The sequence below is a fragment of the Ovis aries genome, chromosome 16, assembly GCF_016772045.2.
Source record: "Ovis aries strain OAR_USU_Benz2616 breed Rambouillet chromosome 16, ARS-UI_Ramb_v3.0, whole genome shotgun sequence".
In the NCBI taxonomy this organism is placed as follows: domain Eukaryota; kingdom Metazoa; phylum Chordata; class Mammalia; order Artiodactyla; family Bovidae; genus Ovis; species Ovis aries.
In genome coordinates this window covers 57,218,065-57,245,465 of record NC_056069.1, presented here as the reverse complement: position 1 = coordinate 57,245,465, position 27,401 = coordinate 57,218,065, and the positions used below count along the sequence as shown (strand labels likewise).

The 27,401-nt window shown below is 42.3% G+C and overlaps 1 protein-coding gene across 1 annotated transcript in view; it reads right to left on the bottom strand.

Moving 5' to 3' along the window:
- Nucleotides 1–320: 320 nt before the first annotated feature.
- MARCHF11 (membrane associated ring-CH-type finger 11) overlaps nucleotides 321–27,401 on the bottom strand; it is a 115,453-nt gene continuing 88,372 nt past the window's right edge. The window contains exons 3-4 of the mRNA XM_012097221.4: nucleotides 27,156–27,348; nucleotides 321–973 (exon numbers count right to left, since the gene is read on the bottom strand). Of these exons, the coding sequence (XP_011952611.2) occupies nucleotides 651–973; nucleotides 27,156–27,348 (516 nt within the window). The 3' untranslated portion in view covers nucleotides 321–650. The remainder of the gene's footprint in view (nucleotides 974–27,155; nucleotides 27,349–27,401) is intronic.

Genomic DNA, 27,401 nt, shown 5'->3' with positions numbered 1-27,401 from the left:
AACCTGTAGTATCTTTGAAGTATGTCTGTAAGACTATTTTTATTCCAATCATCTGTATCTTTTTATAAGCTATCTGAACTATTTCCGAAGTTAGAAAACAAGCCATAATTCCTAGGACTTGCATTCCTGGTGACAGTTTAATTGATCCCACACAAAAAAGTCACGCTTAGATTGACAACCAGCCGGAGGCATGGGGAGCACCAGTGTGAGCATCACAGAGGATGTTTTGCTTTGTCCTTGATGGGCACTTTGGAAATTTCCCACAGCATTCTAAAGGCTTCCCCACTCGTAGCATGCCTGAAAAATTACACATGGAGCAAAACGTTTGATAAAAATATATTTAAAACAAGCAAGAAAAAATAGTTTTGACCTTAAGTATAACTTTTATCATTCTTTTAACCAAGTAGAGTTAAATAATACATATAATGATTTCAAGTACCAACTTATAAAAGATGTGATAAATTAGAAAGCAAAGAACAGGAGGACTCTTTTTTCAGAAAAATGTATTTGCAATTCAAATGTTCATATAAAAAGCATAAATTTTAAAAAGTTCATAGATGTGTGTTTTTAGAAGTGCTATGGTTTTGCCATTCATTGCAATTACATTCCAAAATGTGCAGGGTGGTCCACACCGCACCTTCTCAGCTTTGTCACACTGAAGTCACTCTCATCACAACCTCCCCCGAGCTGTTATCTTCTGACAAATCTTCATGGGCCCTCATTCGATTGAACAGATGTAATAACACGTAGCCACACTGAAACCTTGGGGAGGTCAGCTGGGTTGGGTGGACCAAGTTCCTGTTCCGCAGAGCCGTCAATGGCAACCATAAAGTCCTGCTTGTGGAAGACTCTCCCCGGCTACTTTCTTCGATGTCTGTGGCTTTGTCATAATTTAACACATCCCAGTGTAAGTTGACAGCTCTCCAGCGCTTAAACACTCTGTAAACTGCAGCTCCTTCATGGACAATGAGACCTGAAATTTGAGGGGGGCGGGGGGAAAGACAGGTCATCATCCAAAAGGTGAGAATGTTATTTTGTATCCAAGTAAGACATTAAGGAAATAGTCAATTATCTGTTATTCAGCATCATCAAACAAATTGGTATTCTGATTATTCAAATATTATGTCTAATGGCAAGCTACTCTCTGTATTACACAGGTGTAGTCAATGTTCCAAAATAAGAATCTACTGCCATGCAGACAGTAAGGTCATCCTGGGTACAAACGACTTGCTTCATTTTGGCGCAGGGTATGCTTAGGTATTTAATACAATGCTTTCAATCTGCATTTTATTTAATAAAATGCTGCCTTAGGAGAACCATCGGGGCTTCCCTGGTGGCTCAGACAATAAAGAATCTGCCTGCAATGCAGGAGACCTGGGTTTGATCCCTGGGTCAGGAAGATTCTCTGGACAAGGGAATGGCAACCCAAGTCCAGTATTCTTGGCTGGAGAATTCCATGGACAGAGGAGCCTGGTGGGCCACATGGAGTCCACTGAGTTGCAGAGAGTCGGACACCACTGAGAGACCAGCACTAACACTAGGAAACTCTCAGGTTCGTTTATTCAACCAGCATATATTTCCTGAGTGCCCACTGTGAGCCAAGCAATGTGTTAGGGGCTTGGTCTGTGTTGCCAACTTGATTTGTGAAACAGATGTCAAGCTCATTGCCATCTCCGCAGCTTCTAAAACGATGATATGAAGGAGGTATGAGCAAACCTTCTGCTATTTTTCCTCCCCTCACCAATTCAACAAATATTTATTAAGCGTCTACTTGAGAGCTTTTGGGCTTCCTTTGTGGCTCAGCTGGTAAAGAATCCGCCTGCAAAGCAGGAGATCTGGGTTCGATCCCTGGATTGGGAAGATCCCCTGGAGAAGGGAAAGGTTACCCACTCCAGTATTCTGGCCTGGAGAATTCCATGGACTGCAGAGTCCATGGGGTCACAAAGAGTCGGACACAACTGAATGACTTTTATTTTCACTTTCTTTCTTTTGAGAGCTTTACTTATATCATTTTGTTCAGTTCTCACCACACCCTTACGAAGCAAGTATCAGCATGTTCTCCACTTTACAAGAGCACACTGGTGGCAGCAGTGAAGCAGGGATTCAAACCCAGGCAGGCAAGCTCCAGAAGGCTCTCTGATGCTATACAGTGAACGGATGACCACACATTTCTGAGACAGACTCAGAACAAGATAAACAAGATAACACAGGAACCTCGGGGACAGCAAACTGGCCATCTGTAAATGTGGTGCCCCGATACACGGCTCCATCTCTAGCATCCATCCGAGATCCCAGCACACCCTGCATTTTTCACACATTTACATTTTACCTCATAGTCTGAAAGCTTTTGAATCTGTGACCCATCACAAAAAGGAGTCTCTGGTGGAGAGATCCCTTCAGATAGAAAAGCAAGAAGGAGTATCTCTTAGAGGAATCTGAAATTCCATTGAAAGTTGGAGCTGAGGCCAAAGAAGTCTTTCTTAAAATGGAATATGGCAGGTAAGGAGGATGTGTCAGTTGACACAATCACATCTAACCAAAATTTGAAAATGAGAAGATCCTACTACCTCCCAGCATCTAGAATCTTGGGTGCATGCCCTAGAAAACTCATGTCATAAATAAGGAAAAGGAAGCATGTAAAAAATGTTTTATACATTTGTGTGTATTTACGAAAAAAATCACAAACAATCTCAATATCCATCCTGAGAAGAATGGATAAACTGTAGTGTGTGGATCCAAAGGATCATAGCAATGAAAGAGAAGGGAACAAAGTCACAGGCACTACAAATCTGAAGCAATAGTGGAAATCTCAAAGCCATATATCAAATGAAAGTTTTAGAAGTATAATTGATTGGAGTGAAGAAATACTAAATGTGTTTTATGGATATAGATATATATGTGGTAAAAATGTTAAAATGTGCATGGGAATAATGACCAATAAATTCATGATAGAAGGGGATTACATTGGAGAGAGGTTTCAAAGAGGGCTTTCTATTGTATCTTTAGTATCGTGTTTTTTTAAGCTCGGTGGTGGAGATGTGAATGTTCAATGTATTATTCTATATGCTTTTGTGTACCCAAATAATTGATCATTTCAAAAATACTGGGAAATTTGTTAGCAAAATTGATCTAAGGTGGGTTGAGGAACAGACAACAGAAGGAGGGGGACAAATAAGGAATTTACCACATTTATGTGAGGAGCAGAGTGTCAGCAGCAGGAAAACACAGAGAAACAAAGAAAGAAACTTGTCAGAGGAAAAACTGACAGAAATTGTAAATGCAAGAAGGGGAAAAATCAGTCTCCCATTTTTAAGGCTAGAAGAAGGGGTGATTGAAAGAATGATAATAACCTCCCATGCAGACAATGAGTTAGTGTTTGGGACAAGTTTTTGTTGAGGAGATTTTTGTTTTTTGGGTCAACTAAGACGTCTATTTCTGCTTTATTGACTATGCCAAAGCCTTTGACTATGTGGATCACAATAAACTGTGGAAAATTCTGAAAGAGATGGGAAATACCAGACCACCTGACCTGCCTCTTGAGAAACCTATATGCAGGTCAGGAAGCAACAGTTAGAACTGGACATGGAACAACAGACTGGTTCCAGACAGGAAAAGGAGTACATCAAGGCTGTATATTGTCACCCTGCTTATTTAACTTCTATGCAGAGTACATCATGAGAAATGCTGGGATGGAAGAAACACAAGTTGGAGTCAAGATTGCTGGGAGAAATATCAACAACCTCAGACATGTAGATGATACCACCCTTATGGCAGAAAGTGAAAAGAAACTAAAAAGCCTCTTGATGAAAGTGAAAGAGGAGAGTAAAAAAGTTGGCTTAAAACTCAACATTCAGAAAACGAAGATCACGGCATCTGGTCCCATCACTTCATGGGAAATAGATGGGGAAACAGTGTCAGACTTTACTTTTATGGGCTCCAAAATCACTGCAGATGGTGATTGCAGCCACAAAATTAAAAGATGCTTACTCTTTGGAAGAAAAGTTATGACCAACCTAGATAGCATATTCAAAAGCAAAGACATTACTTTGCCAACAAAGGTCCGTCTAGTTAAGGCTATGGTTTTTCCAGTGGTCATGTATGGATGTGAGAGTTGGACTGTGAAGAAAGCTGAGTGCCAAAGAATTGATGCTTTTGAACTGTGGTGTTGGAGAAGACTCTTGAGAGTCCCTTGGGCTGCAAGGAGATCCAACCAGTCCTTACTGAAGGAGATCAGCCCCGGGTGTTCTTTGGAATGAACTGAAAGTGCTGAAACTCCAGTACTTTGACCACCTCATGTGAAGAGTTGACTCACTGGAAAAGACTCTGATGCTCGGAGGGATTGGGGGAGGAGGAGAAGGGGACGACCGAGGATGAGATGGCTGGATGGCATCACTGACTTGATGGATGTGAGTTTTAGTGAACTCCGGGAGTTGGTAATGGATAGGGAGGCCTGGCATGCTGCAATTCATGGGGTCGCAAAGAGTCAGACACAACTGAGCGACTAAACTGAACTGAACTGAACTGAAGACACTGCTGGTAGGTGGTGGAGATACCTCATCTTTGAAAGATCATATGTCTCTAATATCAGAATTTAAGTTGTATATCTATCCCATTCTGTTGTTGTTCAGATGCTGTGTTATGAACGACAACATCTATCCTTTATCAGGAGATAAACTTCTAACACACATGACTTAAAGCATTCCAAAGACACTAACACAGGCCACTAAAAAATGCATGTAGTCTAATAAACAAAAATATCTTGAACTCAATTATTATATACCACTAAAATAATAAGAAGAAAGGCAAATTTTTGTCAATCATAGCAATTCAGTTGTTTGATTCTTGTTTTCCTAAGGAATAATCAGAGTTGACACAAATGACCAGATGTTTTGGGGAAGCAGTCAGAGTTATAAGTCAAGACCACCAGGTTTTAACTGATAACTCTAATATTAGATTTGTGAAATCACCACAGGTAATAATTTAACTTTTCTGATTCTGCTTTTCCTCCTTAAAATGTGATTGGAATACCTAATCTGTATATTCCGCCAGATGCTATGAAGATAGATTGAAATTAATCAACTATAAAGCACTCAGATTTCCTTGGGGGTGGTAACTATCTAAATACAAGACATTATTATTAATTAAAAATCAATAGTGAATCTTTGTGGTGCAGTGAAAGTCATTCAGTGGCGTCCGACTCTGCGACTCTATAGTCGCATGGACTGTATAGTCCATGGAATTCTATGGACTCTATAGTCCATGGAATTCTCTAGGCCAGAATACTGGAATGGATAGCCTTTTCCTTCTCCAGGGAATCTTCCCAGCCCGGGGATGGAACCTAGGTCTCCCACATTGCAGGTGGATTCTTTACCAGCTAAGTCACAAGGGTGGTGAGGGGCATTCATTCACAATAATCACAAGACCATTCCAGTCTGCAAGAGGTTCATCCTGGATAAGGGCAGCAATGTGGGGACGGGGAAGGGGGGTGGTTTCCCCAGGGAAATCCACTCATTCCATAGGATCCTAGTCTTTTTTGTTGATTTCCTTTGAAAGACCAGAAATCAGATCATTTACTTGAGCTTAAATCATTTTCTGGGAATATATTCCTGGTAGCCTTTTCCTAAATACATAAATATACCCAACAAGCAGAAATAAATCCCACAGGTCTTTATAGTACATTCCGAACTGAATTTAAAGAAGGAGAACTACTTGAAGTTCTCATGAGGACAAGTCCTCTTAAGTTTTCCCCTGCATGTGCTGCTTCTTAATTGCATTTAAGTTATGAGAGGTGTTTTGACTTGGCTTTATTCTCCATAGTGAAAAGTGAAAGTTGCTCAGTCGTGTTCGACTCTTTGTGACCCCAGGGTCTATACAGTCCTTGGAATTCTCCAGGCCAGAATACTGGAGTTGGGTAGCCTTTCCCTTCTCCGGGGGATCTTCCCAATTCAGGGATCAAACTCAGGTTTCCTGCATTGCAGGTGGTAGATTCTTTACCAGCTGAGCCACAAAGGAAGCCCAAGAACTCTGGAGTGGGTAGCCTATCCCTTCTCCAGCAGATCTTCCCAACCCAGAAATCAAACCGGGGTCTCCTGCTTTGCAGGTGGATTCTTTACCAACTGAGCTATCAGGGAAGCCCATATTCTCCATAATGTCTGGAATTGCTCCTCGCCCTCTGGAGGCTTTCATTTTACCAAAATATGAGGTACCCTATCTTACCCCTAGACTGTCCTTTGCAATGTGCATGTTCCCTCTTTCTCCTTTACATTGTTTGAAGCTGTGGCAAATATCATTTGTGTTTATGAATGTTCATGAGAAAATTTGACTACTACGGTCATTGAAATCCAGAGGTAAGGATTCATTTTATTTTAGTTCATGTGTTGAGAATCCTCCTGATGATTGGGGGTCCCCTCTTGTTTCATAACTGATCACTTCACATCATCCATAGCCACTCTCTGACTCACATCTCTAGATAAGCTTTAAAATGAATTTGTCATCTTGACATTTTGGGTCATAGGGAAAACAAGCTTAGATTTACTTCATCTGAGTCACTAACTCTGAAGTGAAAAGCAATGATAATTTCTAGAAAATGTAAATATTAAATATTTTGTTGTCCTTGCTACATTATTAATGGCAAAGATGTCAACAAGGTGTGATTCATGGTAACTTGGAGTTTTGAGACTTGAGGAGAATATGTGTGTAGGGCTGTCCCTGTGTGTGTGGTTGGTTGTGTGGGTTCATTTTTTTTTATCATTTTCTTGCCAGTAGCATTTAATTAGATCATCCCTTTATTGATGTACAAAGGAACATTTTTGTTATGAAATAATCTTTATCAACAGAAAAGGTTTAAATAGTTTCTGGGTTCATTGAAATAAGGGGACAGTGGTTATGAAAGTAAAATATATCCCAAATTTGGAAGTGATGTGCTAGTTGAAGTTCTTATATGGTAGCAGAAAATGAGCTAACTAACCAAGAAATGATGGGAAGACTCTCAAGGTACACAGACTAATGTGTGCATCTGTGTACACACATAGACATATACACTATTTGTCTATGTTTATTTCAATATAGACAAACATGTTATACTGTGCTGTTCTTAGTCACTCAGTCATGTCTGACTCTCTGTGATCCCACGGACTGTAGCCCATCAGGCTCCGCTGTCCATGGGGATTCTCCAGGCAAGAATACTGAAGTAGGTTGCCATGCCTTCCTCCAGGCATCTTCCCAACCGAGGGATCAAACCCAGGTCTCCCACATTGCAGGCGGATTCTTTACTGTCTGAGCCACCAGGGAAGCCCAAGAATACTAGAGTGGGTAGCCTATCCCTTCTCCAGAGGATCTTCCTGCCCCAGGAATTGAACCAGGGTCTCCTGCATTGCAGGTGGAGTCTTTACCAGATGAGGTACCAGGGAAGGCCATAGACAAATGGTAAGTTACAATTAACAGAGACTTGCAAAATTTATGGTCAAATATAAACAAATGTTGATATTAACTACCAAACTACCAGTCTAATAATTTCATTTCTTGTGTAATCTTGACTGTAACTCTACAAATAGATATATTATTGAATAGTTTCCCTGTTAAGAAAACTGAGACCTAGAGAGATTTAGCCAGTTGTCCAATGTTATGATGATATCAGCTCTGACACTGAAGCACAAATTTGTCTAGTTGCAAATCTTGAGTGCTCCAAGCCTATTCATGGTAAATTTCCAATGGATGGTTGTATCTTCTAGTCACATAATGAGCAACTGAAAGAGTTCACTTTATTGACTGAATGTGTCTCCCCTAGTTCATATGTTGAAGCACTAATCTGTAACATGATGGTATTTGGAGGTGGGATCTTTGGGAGGTAATTAGAGTTATAATTCCTGAGAGTGACCAATGCCCTTATACAAAGGGAAAGAGATGTGAGTTTTCTGTGTGCAAATGTGTGTGTGTGTGTGTGTGTGTGTGTACACCAAAGAAAGGCCTTGTGGGATAATAACAGGGTGAAGAGAGCCCTCCCCAGACTGAGTAAGCCAGCACCTTGACTTTGGACTTCCCACAACCTTCAAAACTATAAGAAATAAATGTTTATTGTTTAAGCCACTCAGGCGGTTCAAACAAACCAAGACAGACCTGGTATATAAACTATAATACCCTCATTTAAAATATAAGTAAATTAAGACCCAGAAACTATGATTTGGGCAAAGTGATATAATTAGTTGCCATTTTTAATATCCTTGTGTGTCACCAACACTATTTCATCTCTAGGAGTGCCACTAAAACAGCCCTTTCCATTTGCCCCCATCTTTAGGAGAGAGAAGTGTTGAGGAACCTTATATGCAGGCAACACTGTGAGTGGTAAGCTGTACCCATCCTGAACTGTCCCAAGGCATGCAAAATCCTAATTATAACACAACCTAAAGGCCTGTGTGTGGTTCAGTCACAGAGACCCTTGGGAAAGCTAAAGAACTCTCAGCAGATAATTGGCCAGAAAAGGCTCTCTTGATTGTGAAAATGTCCAAGATTTCTCAATTAAATTTAACCACTCTCCCTGAAAAGGCTCTCTTGATTGTGCAAATGTCCAGGATTTCTCAATTAAATTTAACTATTCTCCCTGGCCAAGATTCTTTTTCTCTCCCCCTCTCTTTCTCAGTGAGTTTCCACATAACTGAACTCTGTAAATATAACCTGTGTCATTCTGAAAAGTCAGTGTGTACCATCAGTAGAATGGCGACTTTTGGTCCCCTTTAACTCCATTTAAGAAGAACAGATTAGAGTAGATTAGAGTTAACCTCATAAAGTAGCCGGAGAAGGCAATGGCACCCCACTCCAGTACTCTTGCCTGGAAAATCCCATGAACGGAGGAGCCTGGTAGGCTGCAGTCCATGGGGTTGCTGAGGGCCAGACACAACTGAGAAACTTCACTTTCACTTTTATGCACTGGAGAAGGAAATGGCAACCCATTCCACTGTTCTTGCCTGGAGAATCCCAGGGACGGGGGAGCCTGGTGGGCTGCTGCCTATGGGGTTGCAGAGTCAGACATGACTGAAGTGACTTAACAGCAGCAACAGCATAAAATAGCCCAAGTTTTACTACTTAATTCCCCTGGAGGAACTTGGGGAAGACCAGAGTGTGGTTACAACAACGAGGGTTAACCAAATAAGACAGTGGCCCAGGATATTTTCTGTTGAGGTCATCTTTGCTAGAATGTAATAAAATGCATTAATTCTTCTTTCACATTTTCCTAAGATACTCTACAGTTAAATGCTCAACAGTTATGGAAACTTGAATGTAAGAGTAGAGGTAATCACTTTAAAAGTCACTCTTCCATTGTTGAATCTTGTTAATATGAATCTTGAAGAAATAACCACAAGTTATTTCTATGTATGCTGAATGGGTTTTGTTGGACTCAAATATATATGAAGCTTAAAGTAAAACAAAAATCAGAAAAACAAAAAGAAGTGCAAAAATACAAAACTTAAATAGAGATATAAAGATGGAAGTGAAAGTCACTCAGTCATGTCTGACTCTTTGTGACCTCATGGACTGTATAGTCCATGGAATTCTCCGGGCCACTATACTGGAATGGGTAGCCTTTCCCTTCTCCAGTGGATCTTCCCGACCCAGGAATCAAACTGGGATCTCCTGCATTGCAGGTGTATTATTTACTAATTGAGCTATGAGGGGGGCCCATAAAGACTGAAAGACAATACATATTCAATTACAGAAATCACTAAGTTCACAAAGGGAAGTGATCATTCTGATACCCTAAATCTAGGCCTCTAGGAGCTACCAATACAGTGTCCTGATTACATATGAGGATTTTTGAGAATACAGATTTGCAATGTTGCCCATCAGAACAAATAATAAAAAGAGATATCCTACATAAATGCATTTTTATCTATTAGGGATGAGTTTATTTTTCTATTGTTGATTATTATATTTTGATATACCCCTGCCCCCAGCACCCTGGTGGCTCAGAGGGTAAAGCGTCTGCCTGCAACGCGGGAGACTTGGGTTTGATCCCTGGGTCGGGAAGGTCCCCTGGAGAAGGAAATGGCAACCCACTCCAGTACTCTTGCCTGGAGAATCCCAGGGACGGGGGAGCCTGGTAGGCTACAGTCCAAGGATCGCAAAAAGTTGGACATGAAGGAGCGACTTCACTTCACTTCACTCCCAGAACCAAGCTGAGAATGGTAGGCTGGTTATGAGAGTTTAAAGCTCAGCAGTTCAAAAACAGACTCATCATGAGCACTGGCAATAAAACCTTCTGCACAAGAAATGAGATAAAGACAACAATTTATTCAGTAACTTCTCACAATATGGAAACCCCTGACACTAGAGACTGGCTAACATCTAAATATGGATGATCTAATCCTCTGCATCCTCAAAGTAGAGAATGGCACCCACGAAGAAATGATCGTAGTGAAGACCCTAAATGACCGCACCTCTGAGAGCACTCCAAAGGAAGTTTGCAGCGTTTGTGTTACAACATTGTCACCCTCTACGCCTTCCTCTCCACTCAATGAAGTCTGTGTCACCAGCCTGGACGCTAAGTGCACATTCATGCTGCCCCTTCAGTGCAGATGACTACACTGCCTGGGAACAGAGCAAGATGCAGAGGCAAACTTGAACATGAAGTGTCACTTCCCTTAGTTGGTAGTGAGGGAAGCCCTCCCTTTTCTAGACGGTCCTGACATAATTTGGATTTGCTTCTCAACCTAATATCCTTAATTCAGCTAATGACCATCCCCTCAAATCAGTTAAGCTAAAACCCGATGATCACCTAGGTAGTCTTATCCTCTTGCACTGAATTCTGCTAATTCTGTCTTCTTAACAAATCTGAGATAAAATCATAGAACAGAGAACCTTCTGTCTGTGACCGTAATCAGCCATGTACTCTCTGAGGACAGGAATCCTAATCCAATTGCTGATACATAGTAGGAACTCAACAAATCTTTGCTAAATGAGAGGGAGTGAGAAAGAGAAGAGTAACTGTCACTGGAATCTAAAAGGTGATAAGACTGACTCCATCTGGGTGCAACAGTCTTGTTAAAACACAAAATGTCTCCGGTACTGTTCTTTCAAAAGTTAGAATAATACCTGGAGATACCAAAGACAAACGGAAACATGTATTTCGAGACTAGAAATGAAAAGGGTTTAAAAATTTGGGCCTTTATTTCATAACAGTGGGTTTTGCCCCAGTGGCTCAGATGGTAAAGCGTCTGTCTACGATGCGGGAGACCCGGGTTCGATCCCTGGGTTGGGAAGATCCCTTGGAGAAGTAAATGGCAATCCACTCCTGTACTATTGCCTGGAAAATCCCATGGACAGAGGAGCCTCGTAAGCTACAGTCCATGGGGTCACAAAGAGTCAGACACGACTGAGCGACTTCATGTTCACGTTCACGTTTCAAAATAAACACACACACATACACACAGCCTGCCAGAAGTAGAAGAGCGAAAATTCTTTACAAGGGCTTGTTTTAGCCTCACTAAATTGTAGCAGCCTCTCCCTCTATCTTGTTGGCCTGGTCATCAAATGTTTACTTGAGTTAAACAGTCATGAATGATATAGTTACAAATGCCTGTGCCAGACCAAAAAGCCTACGATTCAGAAGTGGATATTCTCTTCTATTTCCAGACAAAACAGGAGAATTAAAAAAAAATGCTGGCCATTTTTCTGACCACTTGCTCTGTTCAGAAATCAATCCATCAATTAATTATTTTAATGATTTCTTTTCTTCCTTTGTAGAAAGGAGATTCTTCTTCTGCTCTTTCAATCACCAGCCCTGGAGCACAAATCTACCATAGGCATATTCACAGAATATTCCTCAAAAGCTGCAAACTTGTTATACATTATAAAATACACAGTATGCAAATTTTTTAAAAAAAGGATTACAAGAATTCACTGGAGAGAATTGTTATATTATCTAAGTTTCCACCCAACAGGGCTCAAGGAAAAAAAAGATCTGTGGATATTACTATTTCAATAAAAGACGTAAAGGAATGAGTCCAATACTTTTTTTTAATAGATAATACAGGTATCCTAGAGTTCCCCTGGGCTTCCCAGATGGTAAAGAATCCACCTGCCAACGCAGGAGACCCAGGAGACTCGGGATTCAATCCCCGGGTCCGGAAGATCTCCTGGAGAAGGAAATGGCAAGCCATTCCAGTATTCTTGCTGGGATAATCCCATGGACAGAGAGGCTACAGTCCATGGGGTCACAAAGAGTCGAACACAACTGAGTGACTGAGCACACAGACACACAGAGTTTCCTTGTAACTGGAAGCATGGATTAGAATTGGTTTAATTTCAGTTGAATGCAACTCCAATTCTGTCCTTCAAATTATGGACAGATGGAACACCTGGCATCAGAGAGATATGAAGTGGACAAACACAGTAACTAAATCTCAAAATTAGGAAATACTGGTATGATTTAACCCAACCTGTTCATATGCAGAGATGACGTCTCTGAAGCCCAGAGAAGTGACATAGCTTGACCAACGGGCCACAGTTACATTCAAAGCCAGAATCAGAGCTAGACCCTTGAAGCCTGATCCAGTATACTCCTCTGCAAGAACTCAGATTTCAGGAGCCATCCCTGGCCAAACTTGTCCTCACATGTGTGTCTCTGACCCTAGGGATATTACCTGACTATGACTAGACAGTCAAAATCTTTCTTCAGTAACACAAGAGGCTGTGATGGTCAGCTCTCCTCTGACCTTTATCCTAAAGTGTGCATGGCCACATCTGGGTAGGAAAGGGGAGGACTATAGTGACCTTCACAATATATAAAATATTAATAAATAACTCTGCAAACCTCAATGCTACAGCATCTGGTTTAAAGATAGATGTCTATCTTCTGTGAATTAATTCTTTAGGGATTCAGGATCTACCTTGGTAGATTTCCATTTGTTTCCCACACTCTGGACCAAAGCCAGTTCTGAGAAGGAGGCTATCAGTGGACTTTTCTTAGTGGCAAGCCGAAATATGTTTATGCAAATTTCCCTTCCGTCTCCAATGGATTAACTACTGCCAACCTGCAGATTATGATTTTATTAACCTTAGGGATAAACAATACATGTATTGATTCTTCCATTTCATGGGGTGAGAACAATATTTTAGAAGTTTTAATTGAAATATCTAATTAAAACCTGTTTATCTTTGGACCTGACATAGGCTAGTTCACTTTTGTTGACTTTGCTTTTCATTTCTCCTAAATCACACAGACTGTGAGTAAATATTCCAAACAGAAGCTGTCGTCTCAGCATAAGCAAAATGTATAACTCTTTGACTTCAGCCTCATAATATCAGTAATATTTTGTAGTTGAGAATATCAATTAAATTTGATATATTTGAATTGATGTTAATTAGAATTTTTAACCTGAATATAAAAATGCTCAGACTTTGCTGCTGCTGCAGCTAAGTCGCTTCAGTTATGTCCGACTCTGTGTGACCCCAGAGACGGCAGCCCACCAGGTTCCTCCGTCCCTGGGACTCTCGAGGCAAGAATTCTGGAGTGGGTTGCCATTTCTTTCTCCCATGCATGAAAGTGAAAAGTGAAAGTGAAGTCGCTCAGTCGTGTCTGACTCCTAGCGACCCATGGACTGCAGCCCACCAGACTCCTCCGTCCATGGGATTTTCCAGGCAAGAGTACTGGAGTGGGGTGCCATTGCCTTCTCTGGCTCAGACCTTAGACTTCCTTCAGTTCAGTTCAGTCGCTCAGTCGTGTCTGACTCTTTGCGATCCCATGAATTGCAGCAAGCCAGGCCTCCCTGTTCATCACCATCTCCCGGAATTCACTCAGACTCAGGTCCATCAAGTCAGTGATGGCATCCAGCCATCTCATCCTCGGTCGTCCCTTTCTCCTACTGCCCCCAATCCCTCCCAGCATCAGAGTCTTTTCCAATGAGTCAACTCTTCGCATGAGGTGGCCAAAGTACTGGAGTTTCAGCTTCGGCATCATTCCCTCCAAAGAAATCCCAGGGCTGATCTCCTTCAGAATGGACTGGTTGGATCTCCTTGCAGTCCAAGGGACTCTCAAGAGTCTTCTCCAAGAACACAGTTCAAAAGCATCAATTCTTTGGCACTCAGCCTTCTTCACAGTCCAACTCTCACATCCATACATGACCAGAGGAAAAACCATAGCCTTGACTAGACGGACCTTAGTCGGCAAAGTAATGTCTCTGCTTTTAAATATGCTATATAGGTTGGTCATAACTTTTCTTCCAAGGAGTAAGTGTCTTTTAATTTCATGGCTGCAGTCACCATCTGCGGTGATTTTGGAGCCCCCCAAAATAAAGTCTGACACTGTTTCCACTGTTTCCCCGTCTATTTCCCATGAAGTGATGGGATCAGATGCCATGATCTTCGTTTTCTGAATGTTGAGCTTTAAGCCAACTTTTTCACTCTCCTCTTAATATACTATTATTCTGTGATCTAGCAAGAAAATTCAAGGCTGAGATGTGATTCTTCACATAAATAATTCTTATCAAGAAACTGCTTCACTTAAAACAATGGAGAGAGAGAAATGGCTTTTGGTATGGTAATATTAAATATTTTATCTTTAATATGTTTCTGCATAGTTTTTGTTCTATTACTTAATAATAAATAAAAGATTCACAAAATAGCTAATTACTTTGAGTTTTTAGGGAAATTTTTTTCTCCATTTCTGATCTAAAACTAAAGTGTTAAAACAAATATTTATTTCCGGTATCATACCTTAGGTATTTGAGACAGTAACTAAAGAAGTAGTTTCAGTTTATTGAATAGTCAGGAACACTTTATAAATTACCAATTCAAGCTCAGCCTGTAACAGGCTCTGGAGCCACAATCTTGCATCCCTCTTCTAATCTGTATGGCCTCTGGAAACTAGTTAATGGTGCCTTAGTTTTCTCACCTCTGAGATGAGAAGAGTACCTACACCCCATAGGGCTGTTATGAAAACTGAGTGTGAAAACCAAAGTAAAGTGCTTAGAATGCTGCTTGGATCACAGTAAACATAATCTCAGCCATCACTGGAGATTTGGTTTGAAAACCTCCTTTCAACATGTTTGGAAATGCGCTCATCTCTGCGGTTCTTCCTGACCCCAGAGGAACCCTGTCAGGACACCTACTTGTGTTCCAAGTAGGAACATAGTTTAGAAAAATCACCACATTCACACTCTCCTTGGTGAGAAAGTTCTTTGTTGCAAAATCGTCTGAAGTCAGGAGGTCCCCAAAGACTGGATGCCAGTTCTGATGAACCATCTCTAGGTTCTGAAGTGAAGAAGCTGCTTTACTTCACCGTTCCCATTACCATGGGCGCCTTTGCTTTCTCTTCCAAGGAAAACTTGCCGTGTCCAAGTTGAGTTGGCCTCTTTAATAACCTCATTTTAGAGTAGCCTAGGGATATATTCAGCTCTCTCCAAAGTTGCTGCAATTGTTCCAAGCCTCATGTGTTTAGAAATCACACAACCGCTCTTGTGGAAAACAGTCAAGTTGGAGAGAGAGTGAAGTCACACAAAACACACACACACACACACACACACGTGTGCATGCTCACATACAGAATGAAACCACAAGGGATGTCCCCTGCTGACCCCTCAGCTGCTCCCAATAATCTCGGATGACTGGTTCCCTGGCTCCTGGATCTCTGCAGCCCCACACACCCACCCCCTTCACGTCCACGTGGATGACTTCACCGTGACCTGACTTGTGTAACTCTTACCCTCTGCTGTCCCTCCTTCACTTCAGCTCAGGCCTCTCCCTTCCAGAAACTGGTCCAACCACAAGCCCTGACACTCTCCCAGCATTGCTGGCAACCACCGCCTCCAGCGCTTCTCACTCATCCACTTTCTTCACTTTAAAGGTGGTGGTGGTTTAGTCACTAAGTCGTGTCCGACTCTCGCGACCCCATGGACTGCAGCCTGCCAAGTTTTTCTGTCCATGGGGTTCTCCAGGCAAGAATACTGGAGTGGGTTGCCATTTCCTTCTCCAGGGGATATTCCCGACCCAGGGATCAAACCCGAGTCTTCTGCATTGCAGGCAGATTCTTTACCAACTGAGCTACTTCATTTCAATGAATGCACCCTATTCTGCTTCCTTATGACTTCAAGCCCCTCTATTGGGCAATCTTCCTTGGTAAGCTTCTTTCTGGCTTTGGTTCCTTCCCCAGCCTCTGAGAAAGCAATCCCATCCTGTACTTACTCTCCACCTCTCAAGGTGAAGGACAAGGTTGATCTTTGTCCTTGCTGGTGTTCCAGCAGCTCTGGATACAAAGCCTCATCCTAACCTAGTCTCACTATTTCACCCCTCTGCACTCACTCCTCAGCCCTAATGGGTAAAAACATACAGCCTCCTGGCCCTGTAGACTGGGGCACCCCTGGCCCAGCCTCAGGAGGGCACTCAGCCATGTCCTGTGGTTCTTCTTGTCTCCTGGCTCAGCCTCCTCTCCCCAAAGCTCTCTGCAGCTGACCATCACTTATAATGCTCTCGACAGACTCTTCTCCCCACACAGTGCCTTCTCCATCTCAGCAGAGGACCACATAACCTACTACCAAGCAGGGGATGCAGGAGAGGCAGATTCGATCTCTGGGTCAGGAAGATCCCCTGGAGGAGGAAACGGCAACCTGCTCCAGTATTCTTGCCTGGATAATACCATGGACAGAGGAGCCTGGAGGGCTACAGTCTACAGGGTCGCAAAGAGTTGGACATGACTAACAGACTGACCACACACCCACCTACTGCCTGAGCAACAGATCTTTTGCAAGGAGGTCCCTCTGTTTACTCTCCCAGAGCAGTGCATGAGGCATCTACAGCCATGCCTACCCTTTCCTGCCCCGCCTGCCTATTTCAGGGTTGGAGGACCCTTCCTGTGCAAGACAGACCCCTCTCCTGAGTGCTGAGTTCCATCTCTGCACCTAAAGGGCATCAAGCTGTCCCCCCACCCCCCGCTCCGGATCTTCAATCTGCCTTCTGATTCCTTCTAAGTCTGTCTTCTCAACATTTGCTCAAACCTCACTCTGCCATGAAAACAAGCGAATAGCAACTTTCTCAATTCTACACCCCCACCTCTAGATTCTACCCTCATTTGACTGTGCTCTTTTTCAAACATGATTTATAAACTTACATCCTGAGCCCCTTCTGCCTATCCCAGCCATTCTCTGCAATCTGTGTCTATCCAGCCAACCCCCACACTGCCAAATCCAGTGATGCATTTTGGCTTGGTTTCACCTACTCTTGATAAAGCATCTGGCACTGTCAGCCGCTTGCTTCTCCACCCCCAAGTCCTTTCCTCACCTCACCCGACCCCACTCTCTCCTTCTCTGGCCATGCTCATCTCTCTGCTTGCTCTGTGTCTGTCTTCTTCAAAATGCTGCTCATCTCTCCTGAATCACTTCCCTTGCAGATGCTGGTTTCAGCTACCAGATATAAACCCCCAGCTCAAATTTCCAACCCTAAGGATGATTACCTTTCCCCCATCTGCTCTCACATATATTTCTCTCCTGGCACTTTCCATGTTGTATCTTAATTGCTCACTTCCCTGACGGTCTCTTGCCAGCAGCTGGAGAGCAGAGAGGATGCTATAGTCCAAAAGCTCTTCTGCAAAGGGCCAGACAGTAAGTACTATAGGTTATACAGATATCATAGTCCCTCTTTGTTGAAGCTGCAACCACTCACTGATAACATATCAATGAATGGATATGACTGGGTTCCAACAAAACATTTTTTATGGCCATGGAAATTTATATTTGACATAATTTCCATATGTCATGAAATAATATTCTTTTAATGTTTATTCAACCATTTCAAAACACAAAATTCATTCTTAGATCTTATATGGTAAGAACAGGCAGCAGACTCTGAACTAATTGTATCTCTAGCCTTGGGACACGATGAATACCCAATTAATGTTGGCCCAATAGATGACTAATACTTGTCTGGCTAAACCACCCCCAATTTCACGCGTGCTTAGTGGCACAGTTGTGTCCCGACTCTTTGCGACTTTGTGTCCTACTACAGCCTTCCAGGCTCCTCTGTCCCTGGGATTCTCCAGGCAAGAATATTGGAGTGGGTTGCCATTCCCTTCTCCAGGGGATCCTCCTGATCCAGGGATCAACACAGCGTCTCCTGCATTGTGGGCAGATTCTTTACCATCTGAGCCACCAATTGAGAGAGGTTGAAAGATTCACACTTTTTTCTAAAGAGGAAACAAAAGTCACCAACAACAATATATTTGATCTGCTGTTCAGCTAATCATGTCCATGTTTCACCAAAAAAAAACTTGAACTGTACCCAGTCACAGGAGGGGAAGGTCTGGGGTTGGGTTTTCTCTGCCAGGAGGAGGGCTGAAGAGTGAATTCACTTTGAGAGACCCTTTCAGCACAGTCCTGAGGGTAAGGAGCAAAAGCAAGATCCCTTCTACTTTCTTTCCTGGGGTTTTAAAGGCATCAGTACCACTAATAACCAACTATGACAGTAATCTTTGGAAAAACTGGTAAACATCAGTATGATTAAGGCATAGACAAGCCTATAATTTGTACCTCCAGAGTAAAGAGATAATAACAGCTTACTTCTCTCAGCATATAAAGGGTAAAGAGCTGTTCTTTCCCTAATGATGTTGAATTACAAGGGGCCACTCTGCCTCTCCTTCCAAGGGGTCCGGCTAGATTCTAAGTGAAGTTGGGGCATTTCCTGGGGGCATGAAGCACACCAAGATATTCTGAAATCAGGAAAAATGATTTGGGCTTGTAAAGGAATTCTGCTCTAAGAAATAATTCTAAACGAACCAGGAGAGCATTCAAATCTGGTTAACAGCCCTGGCTGCAAGGGTAACACCAGGCAGCGTGGCCAACCTCCCAGCCCAGTCTTCCTCTGGGGAGATGTTTGAACAGAAACCCAGGGGAGCTCCAGGCTGGAGAAGAAGGCTTCTGTCTGTCCTAAGTCAGCAGCTGGGCCAAGGTCTCCCAGGATGCCAAACTGAGATGCTGGAGGGATGTTGGTCCCCGATCAAATTATAGACCAGGAAACAGAAGAAGGAAATGGAGCTGAGGTGGCTGACTGGTCCTCTCCTGTCTAGAGGGAAAACTGTAATAGGAAGATTCAAAAAGGAAGCACTGGGCTAATTGACTTTTCTAGTTATTTTGCCAAACACTTTTTAAGTTGAGCTTCTTTCCTTCTCACATCTTATGATTCATGCAGATGCACCCACATCTGTGCTTCCTATGAAAATAGGTGCGACACAAAGGCAACTACAACCCCCACCATCCACTGCAATGCAGAGCGCCAACCAGGGCACGCAAGTAGCTTTCACATCCCCATCCTCTCCCCAAGGCTCCATGTGGACCTACTGGCAGTCTAAGCTCTATTTTCCCAAGTGATTCCAGTGACGCAGATCCCAGATTTGGTGGTGATGGTGGTGGTGGTGACTGGGGTGGGACAGGGTGGACTGTCTCCCACCAAAAAAACTCTACTTCACGTGCATCTGAAATCTCATGATCAAAGTTGCTGGCAAGTTTGAATGAGTCAAGGCTATGTCGTTTGGGCAGAAGAGAAGAAGAGAAAAGGGGTGCCCCTGTCCCACAGAGAAAGCCTCTTCAAGTGGAGATGCCCCACTTCAAGTCAAACTGGGCTCTGTGGCCCAGGCTCTCTGCTGGGAGGACCGGGCAAGAGGTGACCTTGGTGGACATCCACACCTGCTCTGTGCAGGACCTCACCGGCCCTAGGAGTGTGGTGAAATGGAGTGTTTGACAAATTCTATATTTATCCATACATACTCGACAGCTTAAGAAAACGCTGTCTCTCAGCATGTACACACTGCTATATATAAAATAGATCAGTAATAAGGACGTACTGTATAGCACGGGGAACTCAAATCAATACTCTGTAATGACCTATATGGGAAAAAATGCTAAAGAAAGAGGGGATATATGTATCTGTATAACTGATTCACTTTGTTTTACACCTGAAACTAACGCAACATTGTAAGTCAACTATACTCCAATACATTTTTTTTTTTAAAGAAGAAAGTTCTGTCTCTATATCACAGCCCAGGGGCTGCACATTTTGCAAACCTCACCAACAGCTGCATCTCTGTTTCGTGACGACCCCTTGTGACGAGGTAAGAACAGGGAAGGGGGTGCTCGTCAGTAAACCCATTTTTTTTCTGCTTGAAATTATTGTGGTATGTTTCAATTCCAATACTAATTTCCTTCAGTAAATGTGTTTTTCACCTAAAATACGCTAAGAAATATTGTCAACTTCTGAATCATGCTGGGAAATGCCAGAAAGCATGGAAAATTTTAAACAGGGGATGGTTTCAACGTCACTGATATTTTGTTCAGAAATATAAATATGCATTAGGATTTTGTTCCCTTAGTTGATTCACTTTCTCAATTATGCTTCACTTATGTAATTAGGCTGTATGTGTTGAAACCCAGCCACAGGAAGGAAGATGACCTAGAAGCATCATTTCAGGGGAAAACCACCCCACCATGAAATACACATTGGTCATCCTTCATGGCAAGGATTCATTCCTTGTAACCAAGACTCTGAATATCCGGAAACTTTCTGTCAAACTTCATCTTTCCTCGTATAATATTAAAAACATGGAAAATTTGCATTTTATACTTCCCATCAATCAAATGTTAAATTCTGTGTTACTTTCAGCTATTCTGACTGAAGGGGAAAAAAATAGAGAAGCGAAGCAATCTCAAAAGCGAGAGAATCTGCGCCTTTTAAAGAGAAGTACTGTGCCTTTTAAACAGTAAACGTAGGTCTACTATCGCCAATCCAAGACCACAGGAAACTGTTGTATTTATTTGTTCTTCCAAAGTTCTAGAATGAAATGTGAATAAAAGTTATCAACTGGTAACTCTAAATAGTTTTCTTGCATTTGCCTGAGTAGCTTTAGCTAGATTTATTATCAACCATGAAAAACAGATTTTCCAAAGGGCCTCAATAGATACAAACATTTATATAGATTTTAAAAAATGGACTTGAAACTTAGAAAAACCTTATATTGGAGAGCATGAAATTTCTGCAGAAGAAGCACTGTTCAGTATTGACTATAATTGATGCAGAAAGAAGAAGGCACCTTGATCTGATCCTTATTCTAGTATGTCTGGGGTTATTTTTGAATACAATACTGAAATAATGGATCTGCTCTGAAGATCTTGGAAAGCAAAGTCCAGCATGGGTGATCCAGATCACTGCCTCCCAAGACCCCCAACGTTCTCCAGCACATTCAGGAGCTCTGGGGTCACTTTCTTCTATACCTATTACACTGTTAACACTGAAAGGCTTTCACTTCTCAATCTCTTTTTCTCATGTAGTAAACATTCCCAGAAATTGCTTTAAGAAAAATTGCTTCCCTTTGTCTCATGGCTCTGTGGCTAATGTCCCAATTCTGTTATTGCTGACTCTCCTGATTATTCTATTTCTCAAACTCAAGTACAAGCATGCACAACAGCGGATATACTCTCTCTCTCTCTCTCTCTCTCTCACACACACACACACACACACACCCACACCCACACACACACACACACACACACACACACAGATGTAATGAGCAGGAACCAGAACTACCTCACAGGATGCTTTTGAAATAATGAGATAAATTATAAGATGGAATTTACACTGTCCTTCTCTTGAAAGCTGCGCATGGCAATCCTGATGTCCCTGAGAGATGCCAGACAGGACAAGCCACATAGGAGCAAGGTCTGGAGTGGCCACTCCCACTTTCTTAGATAAACTTGTCCCACAAACCTAGATAGTCATGTGTTCAGTTGCTCAGTTGTGTCTGACTCTTTGTGACCCCATGGACTTATACAGTCCATGGAATTCTCCAGGCCACTATACTGGAGTGGGTAGCCTTTCCCTTCTCCAGGGATTTTCCCAATCCAGGGATTGAATCCAGATCTCCCGCATTGCAGGCAGATTCTTTACCAGCTGAGCCACAGGGAAAGTCCAAGAATACTGGAGTGGGTAGCCTTTCTCTTCTCCAGCAGATCTTCCCGACCCAGGAATCGAATCGGGATCTCCTGCATTGCAGGTGGATTCTTTACCAACTGAGCTATGACAGAAGAGCCTGGTGGGTTACAGGCCATGGGATTCGCCAGGCAAGAATATTGGAGTGGGCTGCCATTTCCTTCTCCGGGGATATGGTCATAGAATGGATTTTAAGAAAACCACTCTAATGGCGTTAAATACAATCCAAACTATGTCGAAAAAGGAAAGTGTGAAAAAGATCTCAAAGATATACCTCACCATTGGAGAGGGGACATTTCTGCACAGGAAGTGACATGAAAAGGGGCAGTGGAAGGGAAAGGGTCTTTTTTTTTTTTAACTTTATATAATTAATTTCCCAGCTGTAAACATGAAAGGTGTTTTAGTCTGAATACATATGTGTTTATATTATGTGGATGACGAACAAAACCTTTCGAAAGAACAACAGTGATCCAGATTTCTAAGTTTTGTAGCCATAACCCTCACCACCCTTCCCTTATCGTTCCAAGGAAGATACGGACCTTCCAGATGTGGTTTTGGCACTAACCTGGCGTGTGCAGGAGACGAGGTAGGTATAAGCACTGCTGCCTCTGTTCCAGGAATCCCACATAACAGGGAACACGATGAGGCTTTTGTTTTAGTTTACTGCTTCTATGAGAGACTGAACTCACCTCCTCAGGGTCACCAGACACTGAGGGGACCTGGTAAGGGCCCTCAACTTTCCAGATGCAAGTTCATCAGATGACTCCCCGTCGTATGGTCACATCTCAATCCCTCATTTCTTCGAGTCACTCAGAAACATATTCCTCTTGTGGTCCAAGCATCCTTAGAGGGACACGGCTGATATAAGCAGGAGTCTTGTTTTTTCCATGTGCCATGTAACGAGCTGAGAACCAGGTCTTGTGCCCAGAGCCTTCTGCCAGGCACTTGCTTTTAATTTCTGAGTTGGCTCATCTTTCTGCGTCCACTGTGCAAAACTTCTTAGGAGGGAGCCACTGTGAGCCTGCTGTGACTATTACTTCTCCCTAAATTGCTGCCCCTGGGCTATAGCATCTCAGTGATTGAGATCCTTTATATTAGTTTTCCTAGTACACAGTTATAGTCTGAATGCCATCTACTTAAATATTTAAAAGAGTTCCCCAAATATGATCTAAAGTTACATCTCTCTGTACTCCCATTTCCTTAAGACGGCTCCCTCTGATAGCTCTCTGTCTAGCTTGGGACCACCTCCCTCTCACTGTTAATACTCTTCTCCCAATCCTCTTGCACTCATTTTCACTTTATTCATCTCATGAAACAGAGTTACTTCATCATTTAGGAACTGTAACCTGTTATAAAGACAAGGTGAAACTTGTCAATCAAACCCTTACACATTTACCATCCCATCATCTAGAAATCTGTCCAATATGGTAGCCATGAGCCACAGGTGGTTATTTATGTGAAGTTTCAGTAAAATTAAATTTAAGATTCCGTTTCTCATTCACACTAAGTACCTTTCAAGTGCTCAACAGACAAATGGAGCTAGTGTCTCCGGTACTGGGCAACACAGAAACACATTTTACTCACTGCAGAAAGTTCTGGAGAACTTTGGACAGCCCTGATCTAAGTATTTAAATTATCATGGTACCCAGACCCTTGGGAGAATTCAAACCTTTAACAGCAAGAAGAAACTGGATCTTGAGAAAGCAGATATATTAGTTGATAATAAATGAAAACAACGAATTAACTTTGGGAATAAATAAATTTCCCCAAGTTATTTTCCTAAACATGTTGGCTTCCTGAATGGCGCCAATGCAGGAGACGCCAGAGATGTGGGTTCCATCCCTTGGTCTGGAAGATCCTCTGGAGGAGGAAATGCCAACCCATTCCAGTATTCTTGCCTGGAGAATCCCATGGACAGAGGGGCCTGGAGGGCTATAGTTCATGAGGTCACAAAGAGTCGGACATGACTGAGTGACTGAGTACAACACATTACTTACCCTGACTGGACTATAACATTGTTTTGATTCTAGAATAATCTTCTATGAATTGACAGAAATATTTTTTAAGAAGAACATTTATGAAGCTGTCAATCTGCTCCTTTTCCATTTAGGTATAAATAAGTTTGAAAAGCTTAGACGAACAGGAATATGGGAATGTTTCCAGCCGCCTTAAAGCCTTCCAAATGGAGAGCCAATCTTACAGCCTCTAGCGGTGATAAGGGGGCTATCTCCCCATGTGCCAAGCATCTCTTCATCCATCAGCCTGCTCAGCTATCGCTTCCCCATGAAATCTGCCTGAAACAGTTCCCTTCCCACGTAAAACAACCAGTGTCAGTCTCCCCCAGCTTTGCTCAACTACCATCTCCTGTGCTTAAGTCCATCACTGCACATCCTGCTGAATTCTAGCTCTCATATCTGTCCTCCCTGTGTGGCTGGGAGCTCCTAGAGGGCAGGAAAGTGATCGGCTCTCATTTGCACTCCCAGCACTTAGCACTGTGTCTGACACATAGGAAGCTGATTGAACTGAACAAACTGGACACAAAGATGTACACTTTTCACTCTGACTCTGGTCTTGCAGTCACGGGTATTTGAGGTATAATCAATGTAAGCTACTTTGTGACTGTCTACATTTAGTTAGCTGACATTTTAATTAATTTGAAATGTTAGCAGGAATAATTACCTGCCATGATCCAGCTGGCTGTTGGTAGCCTACATGTATTTGCTTTCTAAATCTAATAGGTTTCCAATTTCTTGGGGGAAAAATAAGCTTTTCTCTGGGTCCAAAATGGAGAAGGGAAATGGCAACCCATTCCAGTATTTTGGCCTGGAGAATTCCATGGACAGAGGGGCCTGACGGGCTACAGTCCATGGGGTGGCAAAGAGTCAGACACGACTGAGCGACTCTCACTTCACTTCTGGGTCCAAAAAGGCTAACTAATGACATTGCAAAGTGAAATAAATACTGTTGTTCCATCTGAATTCTTTAATATTTTTCAAAATATACAAATAAATCATTGAATGATGGGATTTTGATTTGATGAGCCAAAAGACAATGAAAAGCATTGTCAATATTTAAAACCTAGGTAAAAACTCACTCTCCAAAGCTTCTCCAGGAAAATGTCCACTAGGTTTTCTTCCTAAGAAACTTAACTTTATAAAATGGGCAAACACCCACATTTCAAAAGGGAGGCCCAAATACATCTTATGTTGTCAAAAAGATCATTAGTGCCTATGTATGTGCTCTTAAAACCAGAATCCTAATAATCTTGATTAAAAGACTGGCATCAGCAATCAAAACTCAAGATATAATAACTCAGTATTAAATATAAGCTATGATATTCAAGAAGATGATCTCCTAAGCAAGAAAGGACTGGCCCTTTCAGTGCTGTAATAAACTCGACTGGAATTGTTTTTCCCTTCAGGTCAGATTAGGAGCCTAATTGTTCTTTCATTTTTCATCTCTCCTTTAAATATCAGTGGAATACCACATTTTATAACTTTTATATTGAAAGATAGAAAACACTATTTCTGAATTTGTTGAAGGATTTGTAGAACAATTCTGTAATCCTTCTCAATTTAGAGCCATACCTACCTCAGAGATTTATTTGAATAGAGAGTTGGAATTTCCAAATGCCTACATATGTATTATCACATTTAATGCAAATTGTTCGTATACATGATTAACCCAATTATTCAGGCCGCATCTGCTCAGTTTTTTTTCATGACATCTCCCTCCATTCATTTTTTATTCTTGATTTGAAATGTTATACTTTTCTTTCTTACTAGTCTTGTGTTAGTAACAATGGCGAAAAGAAGAAAAAGAGGTGAAATTCCAGCTGATCATAGTTTTTAAATGTACAAAGTTCCCTTAGAAAAACTGACTGAGAATATTGAAATTGCTGCTAATTGAAAGGCTTTTGTGAGTAGAGGCATTACTCTAAGTGATTTCAAGTCTTTCAGTGTTTGTGTCTTATTCAAACACACTTAATCTACAACTCCCAGTTACTAACATAATTATTTTATAACAGTCTTTTCCTTTATTTAAGTCTGTGTGCTATGGAGGCTTATCCCCATTTTTATAGGTGAGGGGGAAAAAAAAAAAAAAGGAATAGAGAGAGAGAAGGTTGACCTGTCCAAGCAGAGGCCAGGGTTAGAAACCAAGGCACTCGATGGCAGGTCGAGTCCATTCCCTGAAGTCAGTGGCTCTCACATCATCTGCCTGTTGGTGAGCTTGTGAACACAGACGGTGGCTGGAGAGGGGGTACCCTGAAATGTTGGATTTGGCGGGTCTGGGGTGGCTCTTGAGAATGTGCATTTCTTTATAAGGCGCTGCAGATGCTGCTGCGGCCAAGAGTGGTCCTCGGACCATACTTTCCTCCGTGGGCTCACTTTACATCCCATAAGTTGTGAGCCACATTGGAGCAGGGGCTCACCTGGGTAAGGTACGGTTGCTCTCCATGCCTGTCCACTGGTGCCAACTGGTCACCATTGCAATGCCTGTGGCACCTCATACACATCAAGTAGATGCTGCCTGCATCAGCTTCCGTTTTCCCATGGTACAAGGGAAATGAGATTGGGCCAGTGAAACGTATAAAGAACCTTTTTTGTAGCGTCTATTTTGGCTAAAGTGTCCCATCCTTTTCCTCTTCTGAACCACTAAATGTAATAAGTGGAACTAAGCGGCACAGAATGGCAAGGAAAACTGTCCCCAAGTCCTTACCCTTCCAAGGAGCCCTTTATGTCCTGGGCAGGGAGTCTGAGGTTGCCAGGCCACGAAGTAAGACCTCCAGGTATCCGTGTTCTCCCCAGACACACACTATGGCCGTTGACATTAGTCAATACCTTCCCAGCTTCGTGAGGGGGATTTAGTTGCTATTCTTTCTCGACAATTTAATGACCATCCTTCCATCGCCCACCCCCAAATAATTTCTTCAACTCCTCCTTCTTTATGGTGCAAAATAAACCACTTTAAAGGGGCATTATCCTGTTCATTTTATGTTTTTTTCAGATTACTTGGGAACAGAGACGCTATGCTTTTTGAGAAAAGTGGTGGATTGTGGCGCCCCAGGTAGTTAATGAGCTAGAGAACCAAGATCACGTGAACCACCACATTCTAGGTGAGATCCGACTGATGGAAACGAAAGAGCTGGAAGAAACGGATTACTGACAGTTTGTTAGCGTTGAACGTCATGGTCTTACCTATGCACACTAGATCCATAAAACCATACATTCCATAGCAGATCTGAAAAAGGATGTCCTTCCTCTGCCACACTGCATAGGGGCTGAAGGCGGACCAGAGGAGCCAGGTCACACTCGCTATTAAGAACAGGGATCCTAGAATTACAGCGATCATCTGAACTTTCTCAACCAGTGTTATAGAAATGCTTTGCCACTAAAAGAAAAACAGAGGCATGTAAGAAAAGGTGCTGTGGATAATTTAAAAAG